General features: G+C 35.2%; 1 protein-coding gene across 1 annotated transcript; it reads right to left on the bottom strand.

Moving 5' to 3' along the window:
• Window positions 1-413: 413 nt before the first annotated feature.
• On the bottom strand, window positions 414-23,285 carry SGO2 (shugoshin 2). The gene is made up of 8 exons (XM_065880166.1): window positions 23,216-23,285; window positions 20,445-20,579; window positions 18,155-18,330; window positions 17,145-17,222; window positions 16,359-16,444; window positions 6,920-7,128; window positions 2,025-5,213; window positions 414-568 (listed from the first exon to the last, which is right to left on the bottom strand). Exons 2-8 carry the CDS (start codon window positions 20,575-20,577, stop codon window positions 414-416), a joined length of 4,026 nt encoding a protein of 1,341 aa, XP_065736238.1. The 5' UTR covers window positions 20,578-20,579; window positions 23,216-23,285.
• Window positions 23,286-25,006: the final 1,721 nt, after the last annotated feature.

Here is a 25,006-nt window from a genome sequence, read left to right as displayed (position 1 = left end):
TGGAAGTAAATATGGCAAAATATTGATAACTCTCAAAGCTGAGGGATGGATAAATGGTGGGGGGAGTACTATTCCCTCTTTGGGGGTATATGTTTGAGGTTTAAAAAAAAAAGAAAAAGGACTATTATTCTTTGAGACCAAAGGACATATAAACACTCTGAAGCAATAAATGGGGGTAAAAAATAATGAGGTTTGCAAATTATAGGCAACAAAAAAAACCTTTTAAGCCTGTTCAAAGAATATAAGAAGACATTTCTTCACATCTTACCCAGATCATACTGTGGTTGTTACGTGTCAACAATACATGCTTCACTGATACTCAGAAGTGTTCAAATACTAATTCAGGCAGGAATCTTTTTGAAAGCACGTATTTTACAGTACTGCACTGAAATCGCTTTTATGTCATTGAATACTCACCCTTTGAGACTTGGCTCTTTTAAAGAGAGAGGAGTACACCTTCTTCTTCGGCTTGACAGCTCCGAAGATAGATCTTCTAACTTGTTTTCAGATTTAGCAGTGTTATTTGAAACAAAACCAGTATTTGTCAAGTCCTGTAGCATTCTAACACCTGAAAAGAGTATTGTTTTCAAAAATATTTTTAACAGTATATATAGAGATATGGAACTACACATAGGATATTTACTGGTTTGTAAATTATTGGTAGCAAATTTTTAAACTTAATAATCAAGTTATAACTTTAAATTTTACGAAAGTAGCACTGAAATTATCTGTAAATCAGTTTTTTTCTAGCAATAATGAGAGGAAAAGAGACCTACCATTTAAGACAAACTAGCAAAGTAGTAGCCTGCAATATTTTTATTCTGAAATCACATTTAGGCTGACAGAAATTCTTCATGAATTCAACTCTAGTCACCGAATCACGCAAATTACTGCACATTCATTCAACATTTGTCATCGACTGCTCAAGCTATGAAAGGCACCATGAGGAACAGAGATGAAAGACAGCTCACCAGTCTCTAAAATGTCCTGCAACTCTAGACCTTGGCACTCCTTTTGCGTCAGTATTCCCTTTACATGAAGTCTTATCCATAAAAATCCTAGTGTTCTACATACATACATTGAAATGTTAGGCTCCCAGTAGAAAACTTTAATTGATATGGGAATGTCTAATGTTGCAAAATTGCTAATAACAAAAGAATGTCAATGTTAAGGGGAAAAAGTGAGGTAAGTAATGTTATATATAGTATGATTTCAAGTATATATTTTAAAATACATAGATTCAAGCCTGCATGCATATGCCAAAATGTTGACTGCAGTTCTTCTGGGTGATGGTTTTTTCTACTATTTTCTGATTTTCTACTTTCAATTTTCTGCAATGAGTGAGTATTATTTTAATAACTGGGGAAAATAAGAAATAAACACTAAAGGTAAAAATCCTACCTATGCTTTAGGGCTTAAAATGCTATCTATTTGATGATGCCTCTGCAGATTCCTCTAGCCAAAATTATTCCCCATCATTATATCCCTTAACATGTGTGGTTTTATTAAAGCATTTGCCATATTTAAACACTGTACCTGTTACTTTTCCATACATGTACTCTGAGGAAAGGGAGTTGGCATTATTTTTTAATCTTCTAAAATACCTAGAATAAGTTTTCATCATATTAAATATATGCTATTGGAGAGAGTCCCAACCTTAAGAAATTTGCAATTGTCTTTGGTAAAATCAAACCAGGGCAATTCATTATTATATACATTTTAAATAGCCAATTTCCTTCAAAAATATGAAAAATGAAATTATCTGCCTAATGTCATTATCAGACAACTTTGTGCTAAAGGCCAAATACATTTTTTAGTGTATAAATGTCCAAGCCACTCTCACTGTTATCTTCTCAAAGTATTAAACTTTCTTTAAATTCCTCCATATTGCTTCTACAGATCGGGCTACACAATTATACATTGTTTTAAAATTCCATAAAAATGTTATAACAGGAAAGGCTTTACTGGTTAAATGAAAAAATATATAGAATTTTGAAACTTGATCACTTCAGGTATGGACATACCTATTTCTGATCTTTGTGTTCTTTGGTTGACTTTAAAATTCATCTTTTTCATCTTCTCATGCACATCATCATTTATTTGAAAGACGGGTGAGCTCTCCAGAGCAAAATTTCCTTTCAGATTTTTACTAGAAGAAATACTCAAAGGTTTTGAACCGTCAGGAACACTGTTAAAGGAAGAATCTTGTCTGTTAGGTGAACATATCTGAGATACAGATTTCAACATTTTTGTGTGAAAGTCTGGCTTAATTTTGACAATTTCCTCATTTTCCAATTTTTTTTCCTTAACAGCACATTCAGATTCAACTGATATTCCCTGAATGGTGTCAGCTATTATCTCCATTAGTTCATGACTATCTGGAGAAGGATCTACGAAGGTCTTCCTTTTGTTTGATTTGGATGTCATTTTATTTATTTTTTTGACCTGGCACTCTCCTTCCTTTGTCACTTCCATGAAGGGGATATCTCTCTTTTTATTCAGCGTTGTAGTGCTTTGCTTTGGATTCTTATGTAGTTCCATTTGGTTTCCAGGGTCAGAATCTGTCTCATCAGTAGTGTGTTTTAAACCTAGTTCTAAGGAGACAGACGTCTGTGAAGAACCTGTCAAGTGCAAAATAGGTTTGTTGTTACCTTTTGCCAAAATGTTCTTTGCCTTGCCTGATGATTCTTCCCCATGCTTTTTAACTGGTTTGTAAGGATTTGAAATTTGACCACAATTTTCTTTTCCATTACTGTTGACTTCCATACAGTATCCACTAATACCTTGGCCTTCAAGTCTTTGTTTAGATTTATTTATTTTAAAATTAAGATCTTTTGTATAGCTTTCTTGGCCATGCACATCTTTATCATTATCCTCATATATCTGGTACATTTCAGAAATTCTTTCTGTCTTCCGATTTACTTTCTGCCTAAGCTTATTTATTTTTGATTCATTCTGCTGAGTGGGTTGCTTATCAGTGACATGCTTTTTCAAATCCAACATATTCTGGGTCTTATATAAATTTCTATTATTTTTGGTGGGAAGATAAATGGTTTGAAATTCATTTGTGACTTCTAGGTTTTCAGAAATGGTTTCTTTATCCTTTGGGGTTAGGGAGAAGAAGGCACCTTTTACTGTGTCATGTATACCTTTGTCGTTAACTTCATTTTTTTGGTTCATTTCCAAAATTATTTCTGTCTTCCGACTTACTTTCTGCCTGAGATTCTCATTTATTTTTGATTCATTTTGCTTCCCAGTATCAGTAGCATGCTTTTTCACACCTAAAAGGTTTTGAGTCTCATAATCACATGGATTCCTATTACCTCTGAGGGAAGGATCAGCTATCTGAAACTCATTTGCATCTTCTAGGTTTTCAGGGATGATTTCTTTATCTTTCTGGGTTAGAGAAAATAAGTTACCTTTTTCTGGGTCATGCATTCCTTTGTCGTGATTCTTATATATTTGGTTGATATCAGAAATGATTTCTGTCTTCCGACATACCTTTTGCCTAAGCTTCTTATCTATTTTTGATTCATTTTGACAAGCAGGTTGTATATCATAAACATGCTTTTTCACCCCCAAAACATTTTGAGTGTCATAATCATACAGGTTTCTACTATCTTTGGAAGCAAGAGCAGGTGTTTGAAATGCACTTGTACCTTCTAGGTTTTCAGAGATAACTTCTTTATCCTGGGTTAGGAAGAAAGAGTTACCCTTTTCTGGGCAATACCCACTTCTGTTATTATCTAAAACATTCACTTCGGAAATTATTTCTGTCTTCCGATTTATTTTCTGCCTAAGATTCTTATTAATTTTTGATTCATTCTGCTGAACAGGGTACACGTCAGTGATCTGCTTTTGCAGACCCAATACATTCTGGGTCTCACAATCACACAGGTTTCCATTATTGCTAGTGGAAACACCAGATTTTTGAAATTCATTTGAAACTTCTAGGTTTCCAGAGATGATTTCTTTATCCTCTCGGGTTTGGAAGGAAAAGTTACCTTTTTCTGGGCCTTGCACATCTTTGGCATTATCCCCAAGTATTTGGTTCATTTCAGAAATTATTTCTGTCTTCCGATTTATTTTCTGCCTAAGCTTCTTATTTATTTTTGGTTCATTTTGCTGAGTGGGTTGCCTATCAGTGACATGCTTTTTCAAATCTAACATATTTTGGGTCTCATAATCACATAACTTTCCATTATCTTTGCTGGAAAGATAAACTGTTTGAAATTCACTTGTGACTCCTAGGTTTTCAGAGGTGGTTTCTTTAACCTTTTGGTTTGGGAATAAGTTATCTTTTTCTAACGTATGAATCACAAATGTCTGTCTAGAAGTTTTACTTTTCTTATAAGCTAGAGAACTAGGACCCATATCAAATTTACTGTCCTGCTCGAATTTATCTGAACTCTGGGAGAAAGAGTATATTTCCTCTTGATCATCTGTTACATGAATTATTTTCCTCTTTTTGTTACACTGTGTACTTGGTCTGTCATCCTGATCAAAGCCATTGTGAAGGGTTATTTTCTTCGGCATGTTCAACTGAGTCAGCTGTTCAGTACTGAAAATAAAATTTGGTTCTTCTGAATCCTCTTTGCCATCCAGGACAACAGATCTTCTTTCCGGTCCATTTTTGATCTTGTCCTCAATATTCACATCTGAACTATTTTTAAATTGTCTCTTTGATCTTTCTCTCTTTTTTTCAGAGCTTGGATCTTTCACTTTTCTGAAAGTTTTCATTCCACAATCATTTGGTTTTTTATTATCTCTTTTATTTTTAGTGCCTGTTGAAACTGTAACAATTTTGCTTACTTCACTAGCAGTTAAATCCATGTCACCATCATACACAGTTTTTTGCAATTGAAAGTCATCATTACCCTGAACTGGATTCAGGCCCTCTGCAGTAGGTTCACTTGCAGACTCAGATGAGGCAGGAAGGCACATTATGTTTCTTTGCATTTTAGTATTTGCTTCGTTAGTACAATCTTTTATTTCATTATTCCAATTTAATATTGGACTTGAAATCTGTTGTTGATCCAAATCTGTTACACAGGGAGTGTCTGCAGGATTATTTGATTCCCAAGATGATACACGTTTTTTCCTTTTAGTCACATTACTAGGAGATGACTTCTTTCTGTGGCTCATTGACTGGGCATTTTTCATCTCACTCATTAGAGAACTCCCGGAACTTTGGTCTGAGTGGGAATGGCTTTCTATAAAATAAAGGGAAACAAAATTCAGAAATAAGTAGTAACAAGGAATTTATTATTTTAAACAAATGAGATTAGGAATCAAACTGTTTCAGGGAAAGGATTTCTGACAATGTGTTCTGTTCAGATACTAATATTGTGAAGAATCTATGCTGATAAAATATAAAGGAGGGGACTTCCCTGGTGGTCCAGTGGTTAAGAATCTGCCTTTCAATGCAGGGGATGAGAGTTCAATCCCTGGTCAGAGAACTAAGATCCCACATGCCGTGGAGCAACTAACCCCCTGCGCTGAAACTACTGAGCAAGTGGGCCACAACTAGAGAGCCCACATGCTGCCAACTACAGAGCCCACATGCCACAACTACACAGCCCACGTGCTCTGGAGCCTGTGTGCCACAACTAGAGAGAAGCCCGCGTGCCACAGCAGAGGATCCCACATGTCGCAATGAAGATCCCACGTGCCACAACTAAGGCCCGACACAGCCAAAAATAAAAAAATATTTAACAAATAAATAAAGTAGAAATGAATGGAGTAGTCATAAGTCACATTTTACATTTCTATCTACAGAAAATATATACTGGGAATTCACTCTGCCTTGGCCTCAGCAGTAGAGTGGAGAATAGCCAACAATAGAGCCATTAACATTAACATATGTTTCTAAGTGAGAGGAATCTGGGAAATGAACCCAAGTAACAGTGATAACTCTGATAAGGATTACTATCAAAATGTTATCAGCAGGTAGCTAAAGTTTATAAAAATTGCATACACACAGTCATATACCTTTTAGAAAGGAAAAATAATTCAAACTCCAAATTCAATACAGTTATGGTTCCATATCCCAATCTGAAATTCTATGTCAAATATATAAACCAGACTACACCACAGGATTATTATTTCAAAATACCATATAATTAAAATTTAAGTGTCATCATTTTTTCTTGCTCAACCATCACCTAGGCTCAAGTTCTTGCTTTATCACCAATTGGTTATGATCTTGAAAAAGTCACTACACGTATCAAGAACCTCAATTTTTATATCTCTGAAAAAGAGAAGATATAACTAAATAATATATCATGTCTTTCAATTCATAAGCTAAGATACCAAGAAAAGCTCTTTAGGCCAGCTCACTTCTAAATACTGTTTCCAGAGTAGTAGTATTAGGCCACTGTAGACCTGACATTTGTTGGCATATTTACTTTTTTTGGCTGCACTGGGTCTTCGTTGCTGCGCGTGGGCTTTCTCTAGTTGTGGCGAGCGGGGGCTTCTCTTCATTGTGGTGCATGGGTTTCTCATTGCAGTGGCTTCTCTTATTGTGGAGCACAGGCTCTAGGCACACAGGCTTCAGTAGCTGTGGCACACGGGCTCAGTAGTTGTGGCTCACGGGCTCTAGAGCGCAGGCTCAGCAGTTGTGGCGCATGGGCTTAGTTGCTCCATGGCATGTGGGATCTTCCTGGACCAGGGACTGAACCCATGTCCCCTGCATTGGCAGGCAGATTCTTAACCACTGTACCACCAAGGAAGTCCTGGCATATTTACCTTTAAACTAATTTTTTCACCAGAAATTTTAAATAGTAGAAGTTAGGAAATCTGTAACATAAGAAGTCTAACTTATTAACTGTTTATACATGATGGCCCCCAAGAAGAAAATCCAATGAATGTTAACTATTTAATTCTGACACTCAAAATGAATTAAAAAAAAAAATCTCACCTTTGGGAAGTATATCAACAATAGAAGAAATGTGTTTGGAATCATTTACACCACAAACATTCTGATCATTTTCTTTAAGAAATAACAATTCCAAGTTATGCTGAGTTGATACCAAAGAGGGGCTATCAGGTGATGTCTTTGACATGATATTGTCACACTGCTTTTTTTCTTTATCTTCATCATCATCATCATTTGAAGTTAATGGAACCCTAAGAGCAAGTAAGAATGAATGAGGAATTTTGTATTTTACAAAAATTATTTAGAAAATTACATGGATAGTTCTTTCTATATTCCATTTATTTAAGATCCAACCACAAACCCACCCTGATACCATTTTGTGTTCAATGAAGGCAATGATACCATTTTGTGTTCAATGAAGGTAGGAAATAGGTAGTTTCTAATAGTACAGAGGAGTAAAACAGGAATGCTTCTTATCCCCTTATCTCCAGTGACTCCAAAAGGAGATAAATGATATAATCACTGGTTGAGCTATTAGGACAATAAAATTAATGAAATGAATAAAGTTCAAACATACTTATAAATATTCATGTATAAGAGTTATAATTTTCCTGTAATTAACTCTATGGAAAACCCAAAACTCTTCCTCTGGTTTCAAACAAGTGCAACTTGTATGTAAAGTTTTGTGTGTAATAAAGTCTGCTATGTTTCCAAAAGGTATCCATGTAAACTAAAGCCATATTCCTAGAGTAGTTAAATCTATGGGGGGAAAAAGAAATCTATGGAAATAGACAAAATGACCTTTTTGAATTCAAAGAAGAAAGAGTAATATGCTCCAATGATAAGGATTTTGCTTTGTATGCCAAACAAATCATAGATATTTAAAAATTATTGATAATGATAAAAATAAATACTAGAAAATATTTGTTAAAAATTTAAAGGCACCTATCAGTAGAATAGCCATTGGGAAGAAATGTCTATACCACTTGAAGAAACAGGTTAGCAAAAATTGTTTATTTTACAGAGGAGAGGTTCTGCTTCAGGTAATGGCCAAATAGCTACTATTGAATCAACCTTATCAAACATAATGAATATAAATTCTGGACAAAGTATAAAAAAAACAACTACCCAAAGTCACTGGAGAGTGAATAAAAAGCAACTAGATACAGAAGAGGGGTTGGCACTTAGAAAAAGGGTGAGCTTCTCACTGTTTACAAACCTCAGTCAGTGTGACCTTTTCTAGAAGTTAGAAATCCAGTCTTATTATTATTAGTTCAAGGTCAGAATTCAGGGCAACTACAACTGCTGTAAAGTGTGTGTGATGGGAGAAATAACAGGAAAAGTAGACAGGGAAGCCCCAAATTTTGTGCATAAACTCTCTCCAAATCTCTAGCTCATTCCTGAATCACATATATGAGAAAGATTCCAAGCGGCCCAGCTAAGGATTATAGAACTGAAATGAGATTTCATATGCTGTTCATCACAGGGAAGTAATAACAAGTCTGAGTTCAGATAAGGTAACTTATCTACTAAAATAAAACATCAAACTTGTTGGAGGAATATACCTGAATCCAGATTTTCTACAACATAGGAGTCACAATGTCAGGGGTACAATCCAATATTATTCAATATATGAAGCAACAGAAAAACACAATTCAAACTCAAGAGAAAAGATAATCAACAGAGAATGATCCAAATAAATAAATGGCCAATAAGCACATGAAAACATGCTCAGTATCATTAGTCACCCAAAAAATCCAAATCAAAACCACAGTGAGATACCACTTCATATCCACTAGGATGGCTATAATCAAAAGGATAGGTAATAACAAGTGTTAGTGAGGATATGGAGAAATTGGAACCCTAATACTTTGCTGGTGGGAATGTAAAACAGTACAGCACCTTTGGAAAACAGTTTGCCAATTCTTCCAAAAGTTAAACATAGAGTTATATGATCCAGCAATTCCACTGGTAAGGGCGCACCCAAGAAAGTGAAAAATATGTCCACACAACAACTTTTATATGGATATTCATAGTACCATTACTCATTCACAGCCTAAAAGTGGAAAGAGCACAAATGCCCATTAACAGATAAATGGATAAACAAAATGTAGTTTATCCGTACCATAGAATATTAACCGGTCATTAAAAGGAATGAAATACTAATACGTGCTATAATATGGATGAAACTTGAAAATGTTATGCCAAGTGAAAGAAGCCAGACACAAAAGGGGACATACTGTGTGATTCCATTCATATGAAATGTCCAAAATAGGCAATCCATAGAGACAGAAAGTGGATTAGTGGTTGCTGTGGGCTGGGGAAGAAGAGATGAGAAATGACTACTAATGGATATAGGTTTTCTTTTTGGAGTGATGAAAATATCCTGGAATTGGAAAGTGGTGAATGTTGCACAACTTTGTAAATATATTAAAAACCACTGCATTGTATACTTTAAAAAATAAACTTCATATTAATGAGAAATTTTATGTTATGTGAACTATATCTCATTTTTTAAAAAATAAGTAGAAAAAAGGAAATAATAAGGTGCAGACACCAAAGAAATATGAAACCGAAAAAAAATTGAGAAAAAAAAAATCAATGAAACCAAAAGCTGAGTTTTTTTAAGAGATCCGTAAAATTGACAATACTCTAACTAGTTTGATCAAACTTTACTGTCTAGATGAAATGGATACTTTTCTAAAAAGACAAATATTTTCTAAGTTGACCTGAAAAGAACAGAAAATCTGAAAAGCCCTCCATATCTATCTAAGAAATGAAATTAATAATTAAAAACTCCAGACCGACTTCTCTTATGAATTCTCTCAAATACTTAAGGAAGAAATACCAATTGTACAATTTTTTTCAGAAAATGGAGGAAGAGGGAATGCTTCTTATCTCATTTTACAAAGCCAGCATAACCATTATCAAAACCTATCAAATATATAATAAGAAAATTATAGACCAATATTCCTTATGAAAATAAGCACAAAATTCTTTAAGTAATTATTAGCAAATCAAATCCATCAACACATAGAAATAATACTACACCATTATTATACACCATGACCAAGTGGAATTTATTCTAGGAATGTAAAGTTGGTTTAACATTAAACAAATCAAAGTCACATTAATAGAACAAAGGAGAAAAGTTATGATTCTCTCCACAGATACAGAAAAAACAAATTTGACAAAATTCAATACAAATTCATTATTAAAACTCTCAGCAAACCAGAATAAAAAGGAACTTCCTCAACTTGCAGAAACGGTGCCAACTTTTCAACAGTAAAGACAGAAGACAATGAAATGATACCTTTAAATTGCTAAAATTTAATAACCTAAAGTTTTATCATTGCAAACATAATCTTTAAAAATGAAGGTGATATAAATATGTTTCCAGAAAAATAAAAGCTGAGCGGATGCATTGCTAGTACCTGAACTAAATAATAAAGGATTTCTTCAGGCAGAAGGAAAATTATTTCATAAGGAAATAAAATGCAAGAAGTTTATTTGTGAATTTTACCTCAATAAAGCTGGAAAAACAAAAAATAAAATACAATTAAAAAGGAGCATACAATTAAAAAATGCAGGAAGCAATATGAAGAAATCGGAAATGAATATTGACTACACAAAACAGTGAAAGTAGTTAATTTGTGGGATTAAAATATATGCAGAATGAAAATACATAATAATAACATAAAGGCAGGACACAGGAATGTCGAGTCAAAGTGTTCAAAGATGCTAGCATTACTGAGGAATGTTAATATAATAATCAGTATTAGAGTATAATAAATCAAGGATGAGTGTTGCTATCATTAGGGTCATCATAAAGGAATAGAAGTTAATAGACAAGGAAAATTAAATTATGAAAAATGTTTTATTTCAAATTAAATTATGAAAAATGTTTTATTTCAAATTAAATTATGAAAAATGTTTTATTTATTTATTTATTTTATGATATAATAAATCAAGGATGAGTGTTGCTATCATTAGGGTCATCATAAAGGAGTAGAAGTTAACAGACAAGGAAAATTAAATTATGAAAAATGTTTTATTTCAAATGAAATAAAGAAAGGAGAGAGAAAAGGAACATAAAACAGGTGGCTCAAACAGAAAATAACTAGATGGCAGATATAAACCCAACTCTCAGGAATTATATTAAATGTAAACATAACAGCTATTCTAATTAAAAGAGATGATATTACATTAAATTCATTTTTTTAAAAAGGTAAACCTACATGCATTTTAAATATAACAGAGAGTTTGAAAGTATAGAAAAGGACATACCATGGCAATGTTATATCAGACAAGTAGACTTTAAAGCAGTATCATTTCCAGAAATATTTCATATTGATAAAACAATTTAACAGGAAAACAAATCAATCCTAAATTTATATGCATCTAGTAACAACTTTAACATATATAAAGCAGAAAACTGACAGAACTAAAAGGAGAAATAGATAAATCCATAATCACAGTGGTAGACTTTAATGCACTTCTCTCAACAGCTGATAGACAAGAGAAGCAGGGAAGATATGGAAAGTCTGAACAATATAATCAGCAAACCTGACATAATTGACATATATAAAATACTGCATCCAACAGCCACAAAATACACATTCTTTCCATGTGTACCAAAAATATTTACCAAATTAGACCAAGCTGTGTTCTAATGCAAGTCTCAATAAATTTAAAACGACTAAAATCACTTGAACTATATTCTGTAATCACAAAGGAATTAAATTAGAAACCAACAAAAAGTAATTAGAAGAAAACACCCAGCTGCTTGGAGATTAAATAATCTTGTAAATGATCCATGAGTCAAACAATGTATCTGAACTGAAGGTAATAACTACTTTGAAATAAATGATAATAAGGATACAGCTTATCAAAAAATGTGGGATGCAGCTGAAGGAGAAAAATAGCCTTAAATGTAGGCAGCTATACCCCAACAACTTCATATTTTTGAGAAGGCTTAATTTAAAAACAATAATCTAAACCATTTTAAGAAACAAATAATTACAGTAATAATAAAACTTTTAAATTGAAAAGATAAACACAACACAGTAAATCAACTATACTTCAATAAAATTTAAAAAAGAAAAGAGATAATAAGCAGAATAAATGCAATAGAAAATAAATATACTAAAAGAACGATCAACATAACCCCAAAGATGATTCATCTTTGCAAAGATGACAACATTGATAAATCTCTAGGGCAAAACTAGTCAAGAAAAAAGTGAGAAAAAACAAATAGCCAATATTGAAAGAGAACATCATTATGTACCCTACAGCAGACATTAAACATGTAACTAAAGCTGTTCTGAACGATTATATGCCAATAATTTGATATTTTAAATGAAATGGACAAATCTTTTTAAAAATTAACAAACCTGACAAAAGAAGAAATAGCTGAATGTTCTTACATCTATTAAAATGGGATGTTATCAAAAATGTTTCCATAAAAATACTTCAGGTCCAGATAACTTCTCCCAAATATTTAAAGAAAAAAAATTTTTTACTCAAATACTTCCCGAAAATAGAAAGAGGGGTATTTATCAATTCATTTACTTTCACCAGCATAATATAAATATCAAAACTTGACAAAATATACTATAATAAAGGAAAATTATACATCACCTTCATTATTAAAATACATGCAAAAATCCTTTAAAGGATTAGCAAAATAAACTTAGTGATATATATCAAAGGGATCTATCATCAGGAGGAATTCATTTCAGGATTGTAAGTGATTTAACATTAAAAATATCAATTATAATTCATTACCTTAGTAGAAAAAATATAAAAAATTCATTACATTAATAGAAAAAAAAGAGAAAAATATTATCTTCTCAATAGTGACAGAAAAAGCATTTGATAAAATCCAACAGCCATTGATGAAAAAACTCTTAGCAAACTAGGAGTACAATGGAACTACTTTAATCTGATAAGGAGAATCTATAAAAACCTAAGAGCAAACATATTAAATAATGGGAATACAATAAGAATACCCACTGTTAGTACTTTTATTCATTACTGAACAAGAAATAATCAGTCCAACAAGGTAAGAAACAAAAGATAAAAGGCCTATAAACTGGAGAGGCAGATGAAGGGAAAACTGTTCTTATTTACAAATAATAAAATTCTATTAATATAAAATTTTTTTAAACTATGGATAAATTATTAAAATTAATAGCAATGTCAATGTAAACAAGGTTAATATTCAAAAATTAGTTGTATTTCTACATACTATCATCAAAAAGAAAATTTGAAAACTATCAAGAATAACACTAAAAACATCAAATAAGTAGGAATAAATGTAAGATGTGCAATAACTGTATTCTAAAAGCTCTGAAACTACATACATAATATCTAAAAAACAGAGTGATATACCATGGTCATGGAAGAAATACTCAATTTTATAAAGTGTCAATTTTCCCCAAACTGAACTATATTCTATATAATCCCAATCAAAATTCCAGGTGTGTGTGTATGTAAACTGACAAGCTGATTCTAAAATTCACATGGAAATGCAAAAGGCCAAGAATGGCCAATTAATATATATTCTTAAAGCATAAATAACTAAAATAGAGATTCAAACTATCAAATATTGAGACTTATTATAAAGTTAGTAATTAAGATAGTGTGGTTTTGACAAAAAGACTCATGTAATAGAATAGTGAGTTCAGAAATAGACCCATACATATCCAGTCACTTGATTTTTTATACAGATGACACTGCAATAAGGTGGGGAAAGGATGGTCTTTTCAATAAATGGTTCAAGGTCAACAGGATTTCCACACTAAAAAAATAAATGACTCTTCTCTCACATCATACCCAAAATTCTAGGTAGACTGAAGATCTAAACATGAAAGGGAAAATAATAAAGCTTTTAAAAGAAAACATACATAGGAGAACACGTCATGACCTTGCAATTGGTAAAGGCTTTCTTAAAAGACACAGAAAGCATAACCATAAGAGGGAGGGGGACAAATAGATATATAAATTGGGTTCATCCAAAGATACCATTAAGAGAGCAAAGAGGCAAGCCACAGAGTAACAGACAATTGTATGCACAAAGAATTTATACACAATGTATAGAAAGAACTCCTACAAATCTGCAGAAAAAAAAAAAAGATAACCTGATAGAAAGAAAATAAACATATAAACAGATGCCTTACTTCATTAAGTATCGGGAAATTAAAACTTCAGTGTAATACTTCTACACCCCATATGGCTAAAATGAAAAAGACAGACAGTAACAAGTGTTGTTGGAGATACATAACAACAGGAATTCTCATATATTGCTGTTAGAAATGTAAACTGGCATAATCCCTTTAGAAAACTGTTTAGCAGTTCCTTCCAAAGCCAAATACATGTAAACCCAGCAATTCTACTCCTAAGTATATACCCAACAGAAATGTATACATATATTAATCAAAAGGCAGTTACAAGGTAGAATTATTTATAATAGACCAAACCTAGCAAAAAAACTAAAAACAGAAGAATGGATAAATTATGGAATATATACAATGGAATACTATACAGCAATGAGAATGACTGATCTACAACTACATAGGACAATATGGACGAAATCTCACGAACACAATGTTGAGCTACAGAAGCCAGAGACCAGAATCATACATCCTGTATGATTTCATTAAAGGAAACTCAAAACTAGGCAAAATTAATTAATCTACAATGTTAGTAGTCAGGATAATATTTATCCTCGGGTGGGTGATGAGTAGTGACTGGCAAGGGGCACAAGGCTATCTGAGGTACTGGTAATAATCTGTTTCTTGGTCTGGGTATTGGCTATACCATATAGTGTTCACTGTGAAAATTCACCATTCTCTAAAGATTTTTGCACTTTTCTAAAATGTACATTATACTTCAAACAAAAGTTTACTTAAGGGCTTCCCTGGTGGCGCAGTGGTTGAAAGTCTGCCTGCCAATGCAGGGGACACGGGGTCGTGCCCCGGTCTGGGAGGATCCCACATGCCGTGGAGCGGCTGGGCCCGTGAGCCATGGCTGCTGAGCCTGCGCGTCCAGAGCCTGTGCTCCGCAATGAGAGAGGCCACAACAGTGAGAGCCCCGCGTACCGCAAAAAAAAAAAAAAAAAAAAAAAGTTTACTTAAAAAAACACAATAAAATTTTCGGGAGGGCAAGTTAACACTTGATTCATACATTTACATGAAATAATGCATGCATAATGATGGCCAAGATTTTCTTGAAAAAAACCTGAGCACCTACAAGACAACAAAATGTACTATTTTAAAACTATATTAATTAAAATGTACAGGTGCAATGTGGCGCCAGTATAGAACAGACAAAACAATGGAACAAACTGGAATGAATAGAAAATGACACAGCGGATATAAGAATTTTTTTTTTACTATAGTACAGATACCACTTCAATACATAAGTGCACTTTGTACACTTAAAAAACTGCATTAAACCTATAATTTATGTAACAGAAAGAACACTGTCTAAAAGAGACAAGACAATTCTGATCAATGCTATTAATTCATTGAGTCATTTTACCTCTCTGGACCTCAGTAACTGTCTTTAAAAGTGATAGGTTTGGGCTTCCCTGGTGGCGCAGTGGTTGAGTCTGCCTGCCGATGCAGGGGACGCGGGTTCGTGCCTTGGTCTGGGAGGATCCTACATGCCGCGGAGCGGCTGGGCCCGTGAGCCATGGCCGCTGAGCCTGCGCATCCGGAGCCTGTGCTCCGCAACGGGAGAGGCCACAACCGTGAGAGGCCCGCGTACCGCAAAAAACAAACAAACAAAAAAAACCGGTAAAAGTGATAGGTTTGAAATAGAGTATTAACTAAGATTATAATCAAATTAATCAAGAAATGGGAATTTTGGTCAGGAGAATAGTAATGATGAAAGTTTATTTTAAAGTCTGAGTAGTATGCAAGATAATAAAGGTAGAAATAGTTATCAGATTTACCCAGCAGAAAACATGAGGCCAGTGGTGACCTGCAGGAAAAGAAAGAACTGAAGAGTAGCAGGATTCTATAGATGACCTTGGTTATTGAATTGATGGGTAAGTTTCCTTGGAGCCCTGGAAATACAACCTGTAGCAAGATACCACAAACCATCTCATTTCTACCTTAACAGGCAACTACAGGTTGATGAAACCAGAACATTGCATAACACACACAGATTATGTTGTATGAAAATCTAAGTATTCTGAACCAGTGTAATTCAAACCTATGTAACTCAAGGTCTACCTGTGCCTCTTTCTTCTCTAGAAACTATGGGAAAGCTGAATATTATTTCAAAGTTTAAAACTGAATTCTATTAGATTATATCTTCAATTTCTTTCACTGGTACAATATTGACAAGTATTTCATTATTTATTTTTAAATGTTTTTCTGTTTCAAGGAAGCAAACCAAATAAAAACTTTTCAAAGTCCAATTCAGGTAAAAGTGCACCAGTCAGTATTTAACCAAGTTTTGGAGCAATTACCTTGCAAATGGAAGACGCATCAATTTGCACTGTTTACTAACCCGTTTCTTCTTGCTACTTGGCAGAAGAAAGGGACTCTGATGGAACTATTTTTGAAAAGAACAAAGAAAATGAAAATGAATGAAATTTCTAATCTCATTAGATCATGTTTGTCATTAAAGTACCAAATTATACAAGATACTAACAGTAACAGAACAATTCTTACGTGTAGCCTTCAATAGTTTAATGAGAATAATGTGATGATAAGGTCAAACACAGTTCTTCCTTAATCATGCCATACAAAGATAACCACTACTAATATTTTGGTGTATAACCTCCCAAACTTTATTCTATGCCTATGAATATATACACATGTCTATACTCATGCATATACAATATTTCTACATATACATTTGACCCTTGAAGAACATGGGGATCTAGGATCTACCTCTATTTTTTTCCCCAATAGTTTTTCGATTGTGTCCATCTTTTTAAAAATAATACAAATTCTTCCCTAATTTGAAATGACTTTTCTACTAATATCTTTTACGTTTTTGAGTCTGTTTTGTCTTGTGTTCCATGAGCTGTCTAATCCTGTGTTACTTTTAATCGAAAGCTAATTTTTATATAAAAATTTCAATAACCAATTATATCAAATAATAATGTGTTAGCCAATTAAAATATTATCTCCATTCCTTGGTACAAAGTTTAAGATACGCATCTCTAACCTTGATGCTACTTAACTAATCTGAATTATCCTCAGTAATGCTAAAAATATTACACTATTTAGACACAAATTCTACTTACCTCAGAAAGAGTGCTCATTTCAATTGCAGTTATCAAGCTATTGTTCATGAGTGCTTCTATTTCTATAAGCTTCTTATTCTGAAATAAAGAAAGAGCCTTCTAATTAACTAAGATTTGGAGTTTATTATACCATACATTTACAAATACCATCAGTTGAGAAGACTTAAAAAATAACAGATCACATTAGGCTAAAAAGGTGCTACACTGCATAGTTCAAAAAGACACAGACACAGACACATACGCACACGTTTTGAATGCTTTTGAGCTATCAGTCATAAATTTTCCTACTTTTTTTTTTTTGGCAGCACCACGTGGCATGTGGGATCTTAGTTCCCTGACCAGGGATCGAACTCGAGCTCCCTGCATTGGAAGCACAATGTCTTAGCCGCTGAACCGCCAGGGAAGTCCCTTCCTACAGTTTTTAATCTTCTCATAATAATAATACATCATGTGGCAACTGAACACAGTTTGTCAGCCACAGGAATTTAACCTCCAAGAAGTACAGTAAGTCATTTTTCCATTTTAAATTAATTTCTACTCATTTTGGAGTTAGAGCTATAGCTATAGCTGTAACCTAGCTAAGCACTGGCTCTTACTGCCCTGCTGTGGACAAAGTTGGAAGTTGGAAGGAAAAGCAAGGACTACAATCTTCATTCTACTTGGCTTATAGCCAGTGGAATGTTGCCATTAAGAGAGAATACAAACACTCAGGGAACTTCCCTCCTTTCAATTCACTGGAGGAATTATGCCCATCTTATAATATATTAATGTATCAAGTTTTGCTTATGATAAGCAATCAAATGTTGATCAAGGTATTATATTAGTTTGCAGAGCCACAAGTACACATTTAGAATGTAGATTCAAGACACCTATTTTATTACCCTGTTGTTTGTCCATTAACATGGCACACTCTTTCAATAAATTTTTTACATTAATTACAGGTCTGAAAAACATTTAGAGCTTCTAAAATAATACAGTTTTAGAATTCAAACACAATATAGTTTCCATACCAAATTATTTAGCTTTAGACGAAGAAATGTGTTCTCAAAATTCAGTTTCTCCACTTCTTTTTGCAATAGCATCTTTTCAGTTGTAATTCTTCGAGAATTCTCTTTCTCTCTGCTAAGAGCCTGAGCTAATGCCCTGTTGTTGTGCTTTAAAGAAATTTTGAAAATAGAAGAATTATCTGTAAAAAAATTTTAAGAGTTAATATTGAACATCTTAATACATTTTCATATTCCTTAATAAAACTACTTTGGACAAAACATATTTCACTTTGTTTTAGCTGAAGTTAGAAAAGAAAAGCATGACAACACAGATGGAATTTTGAAAAAAATGTACCCAGAGTTTGGAGCTGAAGAAATAAAAGCTAGATAGAAGGTGAATAAGAGTTGTGAGGAATGCAGAATGTTTGTGAATACAGAGTTAGGAATAAGAGGACTCTAATATAGACACAGTATTCTAGATAATTAGATCAGTCACAAAAACTAAATCTTGATACTTGTTGCTCTGCCTTCCTTCCTACCTTTGACTAGGAGGTAGAATGGAGAAGCTGATCCCACAGCTATAACTAAAGATGTCCTAGAGAAATTAGGGTAGCCAATCTGTGAAAATTTTAGAGCCAGTTTCTGTGGCTCCAGAACTGAATTAATGCTCCCAAAGTCCATTTTTCAAAACCTCAAGTAGAAAGGCAGCATACTTACTGTAATGTTGGACAGATCATCTAAACCCTGTGGGATCTTCTACCTCCACCTTAGATATCCTACCTCTTATTTCTAGGCATCTATTGCAATCTAAACTTCTCTTTACAAGTACTATGTAAATATAATTTAAATCAGAATGCTTCCCCATTGTTAGCAAAAGAAATTTAATTGTGAATTCCTTGGTAACACTCACGTTACACATAGTGTTCCCTTAGTACACCTAAAGCATAACTGTATTTTCATAATTTTGATTTACATGCCACTATTCAATAACACATCCCGTGGATTTAAAGTTATAGTATATGTAATATGTTGTGTTTTTTTTTGTTTTTTGTTTTTTTTTGCGGTACGCGGGCCTCTCACTGTTGTGGCCTCTCCCGTTGTGGAGCACAGGCTCCAGACGCCCAGGCTCAGCGGCCATGGCTCACGGGCCCAGCCATTCTGCGGTATGTGGGATCTTCCCGGACCAGGGCACAAACCCGTGTTCCCTGCATTGGCAGGCGGACTCTCAACCACTGCGCCACCAGGGAAGCCCTGTAATATGTTTTATAATAGTAATATATATTTTTATGTAATAGTATTAATAGCTATAGTAATAGTAATGGTAATAATAGTTTATAATACTAATAATATATTTTAAAATACTCAGGGAAAGCTTGGGTGTCTAAAAAAAACAGAGTCCAAAAAGTACTTTATTTTTGGCACAAAGAAAGTAGATTCAGACAGCCACCTTTGACATATCAAGTGGAAATAGACTAGAACCAGTTTAGGACTTGCAGAAGCTAAAGGTTAATAACATTTTCCTGTTGCACTCCTCAGACTCAGTGTATTCCTTCATAGCAGTGGGCGAGCAATGGTCCTGCCAAAGAGAATAGGAAACTGCCACTATAGAAAGTGGTCTAATACAAAAGATGGTCCTAGAGACCTGGGTAGGAGCAACATTACGATTTAAAGACACTCAGGAGGCTAGGGTATTTCACAAGGCACAATTACTTTTCACACATGTTGATCAACAGGAAACCTCCCCCAATCCTGCTGAGATGGAAATGAATCACTGAGATAATTTTCAGAAGTAATGAAAATTTATCTTGGGGCGTTTCCCTTTCTTTTTTTTTTTTTTTTTTGCCTTCTGACATCTTAGCTCCAGAATCCATGAACACCATCTCCAAAGAGCTCAGTGCCCTCATGATATGCTTTGGTTACATAAAATCACACACTATAGCACACTATCTGGGCCAACCACCTCTAGATTACCCATCATCCAAATGCTGCAACATGTCAGAAGGACAATCCGTCACTTTTTTTCAGCTCTTTTTCAGAAATGTCACGTTGGTATTTTCTTTGCAGTGTAGGAGGTAGCTGCCTTGGGCCACCCAGCCTCACTGCTGAAAATTCAGCTGTCACCACTGACAGTAAATCATCATAACTACCCAACTAACAGGAGTTGAAGGAGATAGGAAGAATTGAATAGAGAAAGTCTCATTTAACAAAATAGTCATTTTAGTCATTTTCTATACTTGAAAAAGTATCAAATACTATATCAATTCTCCAGAAAAAAGTAAAAATGTGAGTATACTTTAAGACTAATAACACTTACTCAGTATTTTTGTTTTGATTTTTGAAGCAAGAGAAACATTCAACTTAGCAGCCTTTGAAATTCTTTTCTCTTTCACATGTCTTTTAATTCCTGAGGTAAAAAGTGAACCAGTTTCCATCACTGGGTACTCCATCACTGAAGTAAAAAAAGAAAGCAGGAAATCACAGTATTGATTAATAAAGGGAAAAAGGATAACTGATAAATACATTCTAAGAAGTAAATCATGACTTAAATAATATACTTTGTACATAAGTATTTGCAGAACCCTTCATATAATATCTAAAAGTATGAATATAATCAAAAGTGGTTTAAAAGTAGAATCCTAAAAAGGTAAATGACTTTGTTTTTTCGTTTAAACCTATATCATTATATCTGCCTGCCAGGAGCTAGGCTAGGCACTGGGGACAAAAAACAGGATAAAGCTGCATAGGAATGCACAGTCATGGAATGCACAGTCCAGTGTGGGCACAGACTCTATTGTGATACAAAGTAAGAAGTGTAACCTTAGAGACATGCACAGAAGAGATGTACCTAATCCTATGGGGACTGTTCCCACTTCATCCTTGGACATACACTCCATTTCTCTGCAGCCTTTACAGCAAAACTCCTTAAAAAATTGCCTATACTCAGTTTCCAATCTTCTTGTAACCTATTTCACTCAATTCCAACAAAACTGCTTTTGCCAAGGTTTCTAATGACCTCCACACTGCTAATCTAACGGTCAGTTCTCAGTCCACATCTAACTTGATCTAAGAGCAGCATTTAATGTGGTTAATTTCTCTTTCCTCCTCAAAAACAATATTTCCTCAGCTACCAGAACACCAAACTCCTGGGTTTTGTTTTGTTTTTTTTTTCCCTAGCTAACTAGCTGCTTCTTTCCAGTCTCTTTTACAGATTCTTCCAACCTATAATAAGTTCTCTCCTTGGATTTCTTCTCTTTATCTACCCTCAATCTTTTGGTGTATTTTATGTATTTAAGTCATGGCTTAAAATACTACCTAGATATCAAGAACCCCAAAATTTATATCCTCTGTCTGGATCTCTTTCCTGAACTTTCCTGGATTCATATAGTTGTCTACTCCACAATTCCACTTGGATAACTGAAAGAGCATATCAAACTTAACCTGCCCAAAACTGCTTCACTCAGAGCCTTCCCCACTTCAGTTAATGGCAACTCCATGCTTCCAGTTGCTCTAGTCAAAAATCTCTCACATCCCAATTTACCTTCACAATGCATTTAGAATCTGACGACTTCTCAGTATCTCCACTGCTACCAACCTAGACTAAGGCACTAACATGTCTCACCTGAATTATTTCAATAGCCTCTTACCTCCCTACTTCCACTCCTGTCCTCACTACAGTGTATTAATCTATACTATCTAAAACTCTTCACCATCTGCTCTTCTTCCCATTTCTGTAACTTTAAACTCCTCCTTCTCTCCCCCCTAGTCCATGACTCTCAAGCCACAGTGGCCACCAAGATCTAACTGCTCCTGACATATGCCAGGCATTCTTCAGCTTCAGGTCCCTTGTATTGGAGTACCCATTCCAGGGTGACTTACCACACAGAGATTGAGGTACAGTCATTCCTTGTTATCTGCAGGGTACTAGTTGCAGGACTCCCACAGATACCCAAATCCACTATGCTCAGGTCCGTTATATAAAATGGCATAGTATTTACATATAACCTGGGCACATCCTTCTGCATAGTTTAGATTACTTATAGTACCTAATACAATGTAAATAGTTGTAAATGCAATATAAATGTTATGTAAATAGTTGCTCGGCAATTAGCAAGTCAAACTTTGCTTTTTGGAACTTTCTGGAATTTTCCCCAATTTTTTCCTTCAGTGATTCGGTTGGTTGAAGGAGATGATTCGGAACCCGAGAGTCGGACAGGAGAGCTGACTGTATTATAAATAGTGGTTAGACTGTGTTGGTGCCCCAGTTCTAATATTTCACAGCTACGTGATCCTAGCATCTCCAAGTCTCAATTTCCAGACTTAGAAAATTATAAAAAGTCAGAGCATCTCATTGTAGGGACTTAATGAGCCAACGCATATACAGTGCCTAGTACTGGACATAGCACAGAGCGCTCACTAACATTACCTATGTATTATTACTCCGTAGCTCTTGTCTGGCTAGCATCTCGGCTAAAGAACTACTCAACCCCACATTCAATTCTCCTGAATTGGATTCCTCATCTAGAAAACTCATAGTCCCTATTTGCCTACCGAAATCCTACCTGTACGTCAAGACCTAGTTCTGGTTCTAAGTTCTTCCCAGTCGTCTATCACCGCTTCACCTTCAGTCAGTCTCCCTTTTAATCGAGCACTCCAAAGGAAAGGGCTCCTCCAAGAACTTGAAAAAAGCAGTCTCTAACATTCATTCAGCCTATTTACTGAGCGCTCACAGTGAGCCAGATACTGTTCTAAAAGCAGTAGATCAGTCATATAGACAGAAATTCCTTCCTACAGGAGCTGGGTTTCTGCCTGGCGGCTGGCCCCCCTCACGGAGCCGAGAGCTCAAATCTCAGGGGCAAGAAGCAGTGACTTAGATCCAAACCAGGGTCTTCCTCAAGAAGCCCCTCCGAGCCAGCACTGGGCCCGGGGGCCGGGAGACCCGAGGCGGAGTGGGCGGGGCCGCGGGCCGCGCGCGGCTCGGCGGACCATAGACCCGGGAGGGCAGCGCCGGGAGGTTCAGCTCGGGAAGGGCATGGGTCCCGCCAGACAGGGCAAGACCACGCCAAATGTCACAGATCACTGACTTACCGCTTTTTCAGCGTGGTGGGACCACCACTCATCTCCCGGAGCCCGGCGCTTGGGGTCAGGGCTTGGGTTTAAACTCCGTAGCCGTTAGCGGTTGCCTCGTCAGCCAATCAGGTCCCGAGAAGGCGGCGCAAAGCAGCTTGGTTACCAGGAAGTGGGAGGTGGAAGGGGCGGGACCTCGCCGCGGGCGTTCGAAGGGGACGTGGCCAGGCAAGCCAGGGGCAACTTAGCCTGGGTGCAAGGCTTTGAGCAGGTTCTGTTGCGCTGTCGCCTAATGTTTTTGAAAAAGAAAACGCTCCTTTGACAAAGCTACCTTTGTCAGTCAGATGTTTAAAAGGCTTGACAACCACCTGAAGCCTGTTGGAAAGTTTTTGTTGTTTCTGACGTTACTGTGAGACTGCCCGCCCACATTTTACCAGTTCTTCTGCATCTTTGCACTATGATGCCAGCTGCGTCATTTAGTTTCCACTTAAAAGCCCTCCCCATTTTTCTTTTAACTTTTCGAGGGGAAAGCAGCAATGAAATTTCGTTGAAAATCCTGGATCTCATTAATACTTAGGTCTTATACTAATGGTTTGTTTTAGCTAAGTATACAAGAATGGCATTTTCTGTGATTCAGAGCTACACAAAAATATATATTACTCACTTTATGTTACAGGTCAATTAGCTTAGTTTCCTTTCACAAGTGACTTTCATATTCCATACAAAGAATTTAGAAAAACTATAAAGAGAATAAAATTTCCTCTTTGTATGCCATTAGACTGAAAACGAAAATAGCTTGTGAAATCTAGGTTTTAATAATTAATTATACAGTGATGCAGTCAACTTCATATTCTTGTCAATATTTTGTTCATTTGGGGACATTTGAGAATCACAACTTTCCATTTTACTTTACAGAATCTAGACAAATGATGCAAAACATGGTTTTGAGTTAGATCTTAAATATATTTCAAGATTGGTCTCCATAGAGATCTAGCCACGTGAGTCTTGTGTAAGTAGAACAGTTTTTATTGATTGGCTGCCTGCTAAAATAAGTCTATACTACAGTAAAAACTTCAATAATAGTGGTTTAAAATGAAATATATTGATTATAGAAATTTCTGGTTATCAAGGGGTTAACTAGCTCTCTATCTTGTGTACCCAGCCTGACACATTAAATGCTCAATATATATTATATGTACTTTATTTCAGAGCAGTTCAGGGAATTTCATGAACCAAATGCCTGTAAATTATAAAAAGCTCTTGAAAATGTAAGTTCTTATCATACAAAATCATAAACCTAAGAAGTGTAATTGACTGGGCTGAATTTAACCTGACCTCAGCTTGCTTTTAGGTCATTTGCCTCTTGGGTGGAGGCAAATGGATAGAGCCAGAAGCCCTGGGCTAGGAATGTGAAGATACAGTTAGCTGTATCTTGAACACACATTACCTTTGGGTTCTTTGTTCCAAGCTCTTTATCTATAAATTAAATGAGCTCACAGTTGTGTTGGGATACTCTCCTGCACAGGGCACTGATTTTGCTCCTCTCCATCTCCTTAATTTTCGTACTCATTAGTTACCTAATTTTCTCTACCTAGGAGTAGATTCCAGTCAATTAAAATTTGAATGTCCTGACCCACACCCCAAACACACACCAAAAAAGGGAAGGAGGGCAAAGGAGAAGAAGAAAGCTTCCTGCCAAACAACAATAAGAATGAACAATCCTCTTTACCATCTCAGCACTACTAAAACAAAAATCATCCAAGAAAAACAGTCCCTGAACAGGAGCCACGTAGAAGCACACTGCAAATCAAT

This window comes from Phocoena phocoena, chromosome 7, assembly GCF_963924675.1.
Source record: "Phocoena phocoena chromosome 7, mPhoPho1.1, whole genome shotgun sequence".
Taxonomy (NCBI): domain Eukaryota; kingdom Metazoa; phylum Chordata; class Mammalia; order Artiodactyla; family Phocoenidae; genus Phocoena; species Phocoena phocoena.
The sequence above is the reverse complement of the archived record's forward strand: the minus strand, read 5'-3'. Positions and strand labels throughout refer to the sequence as shown.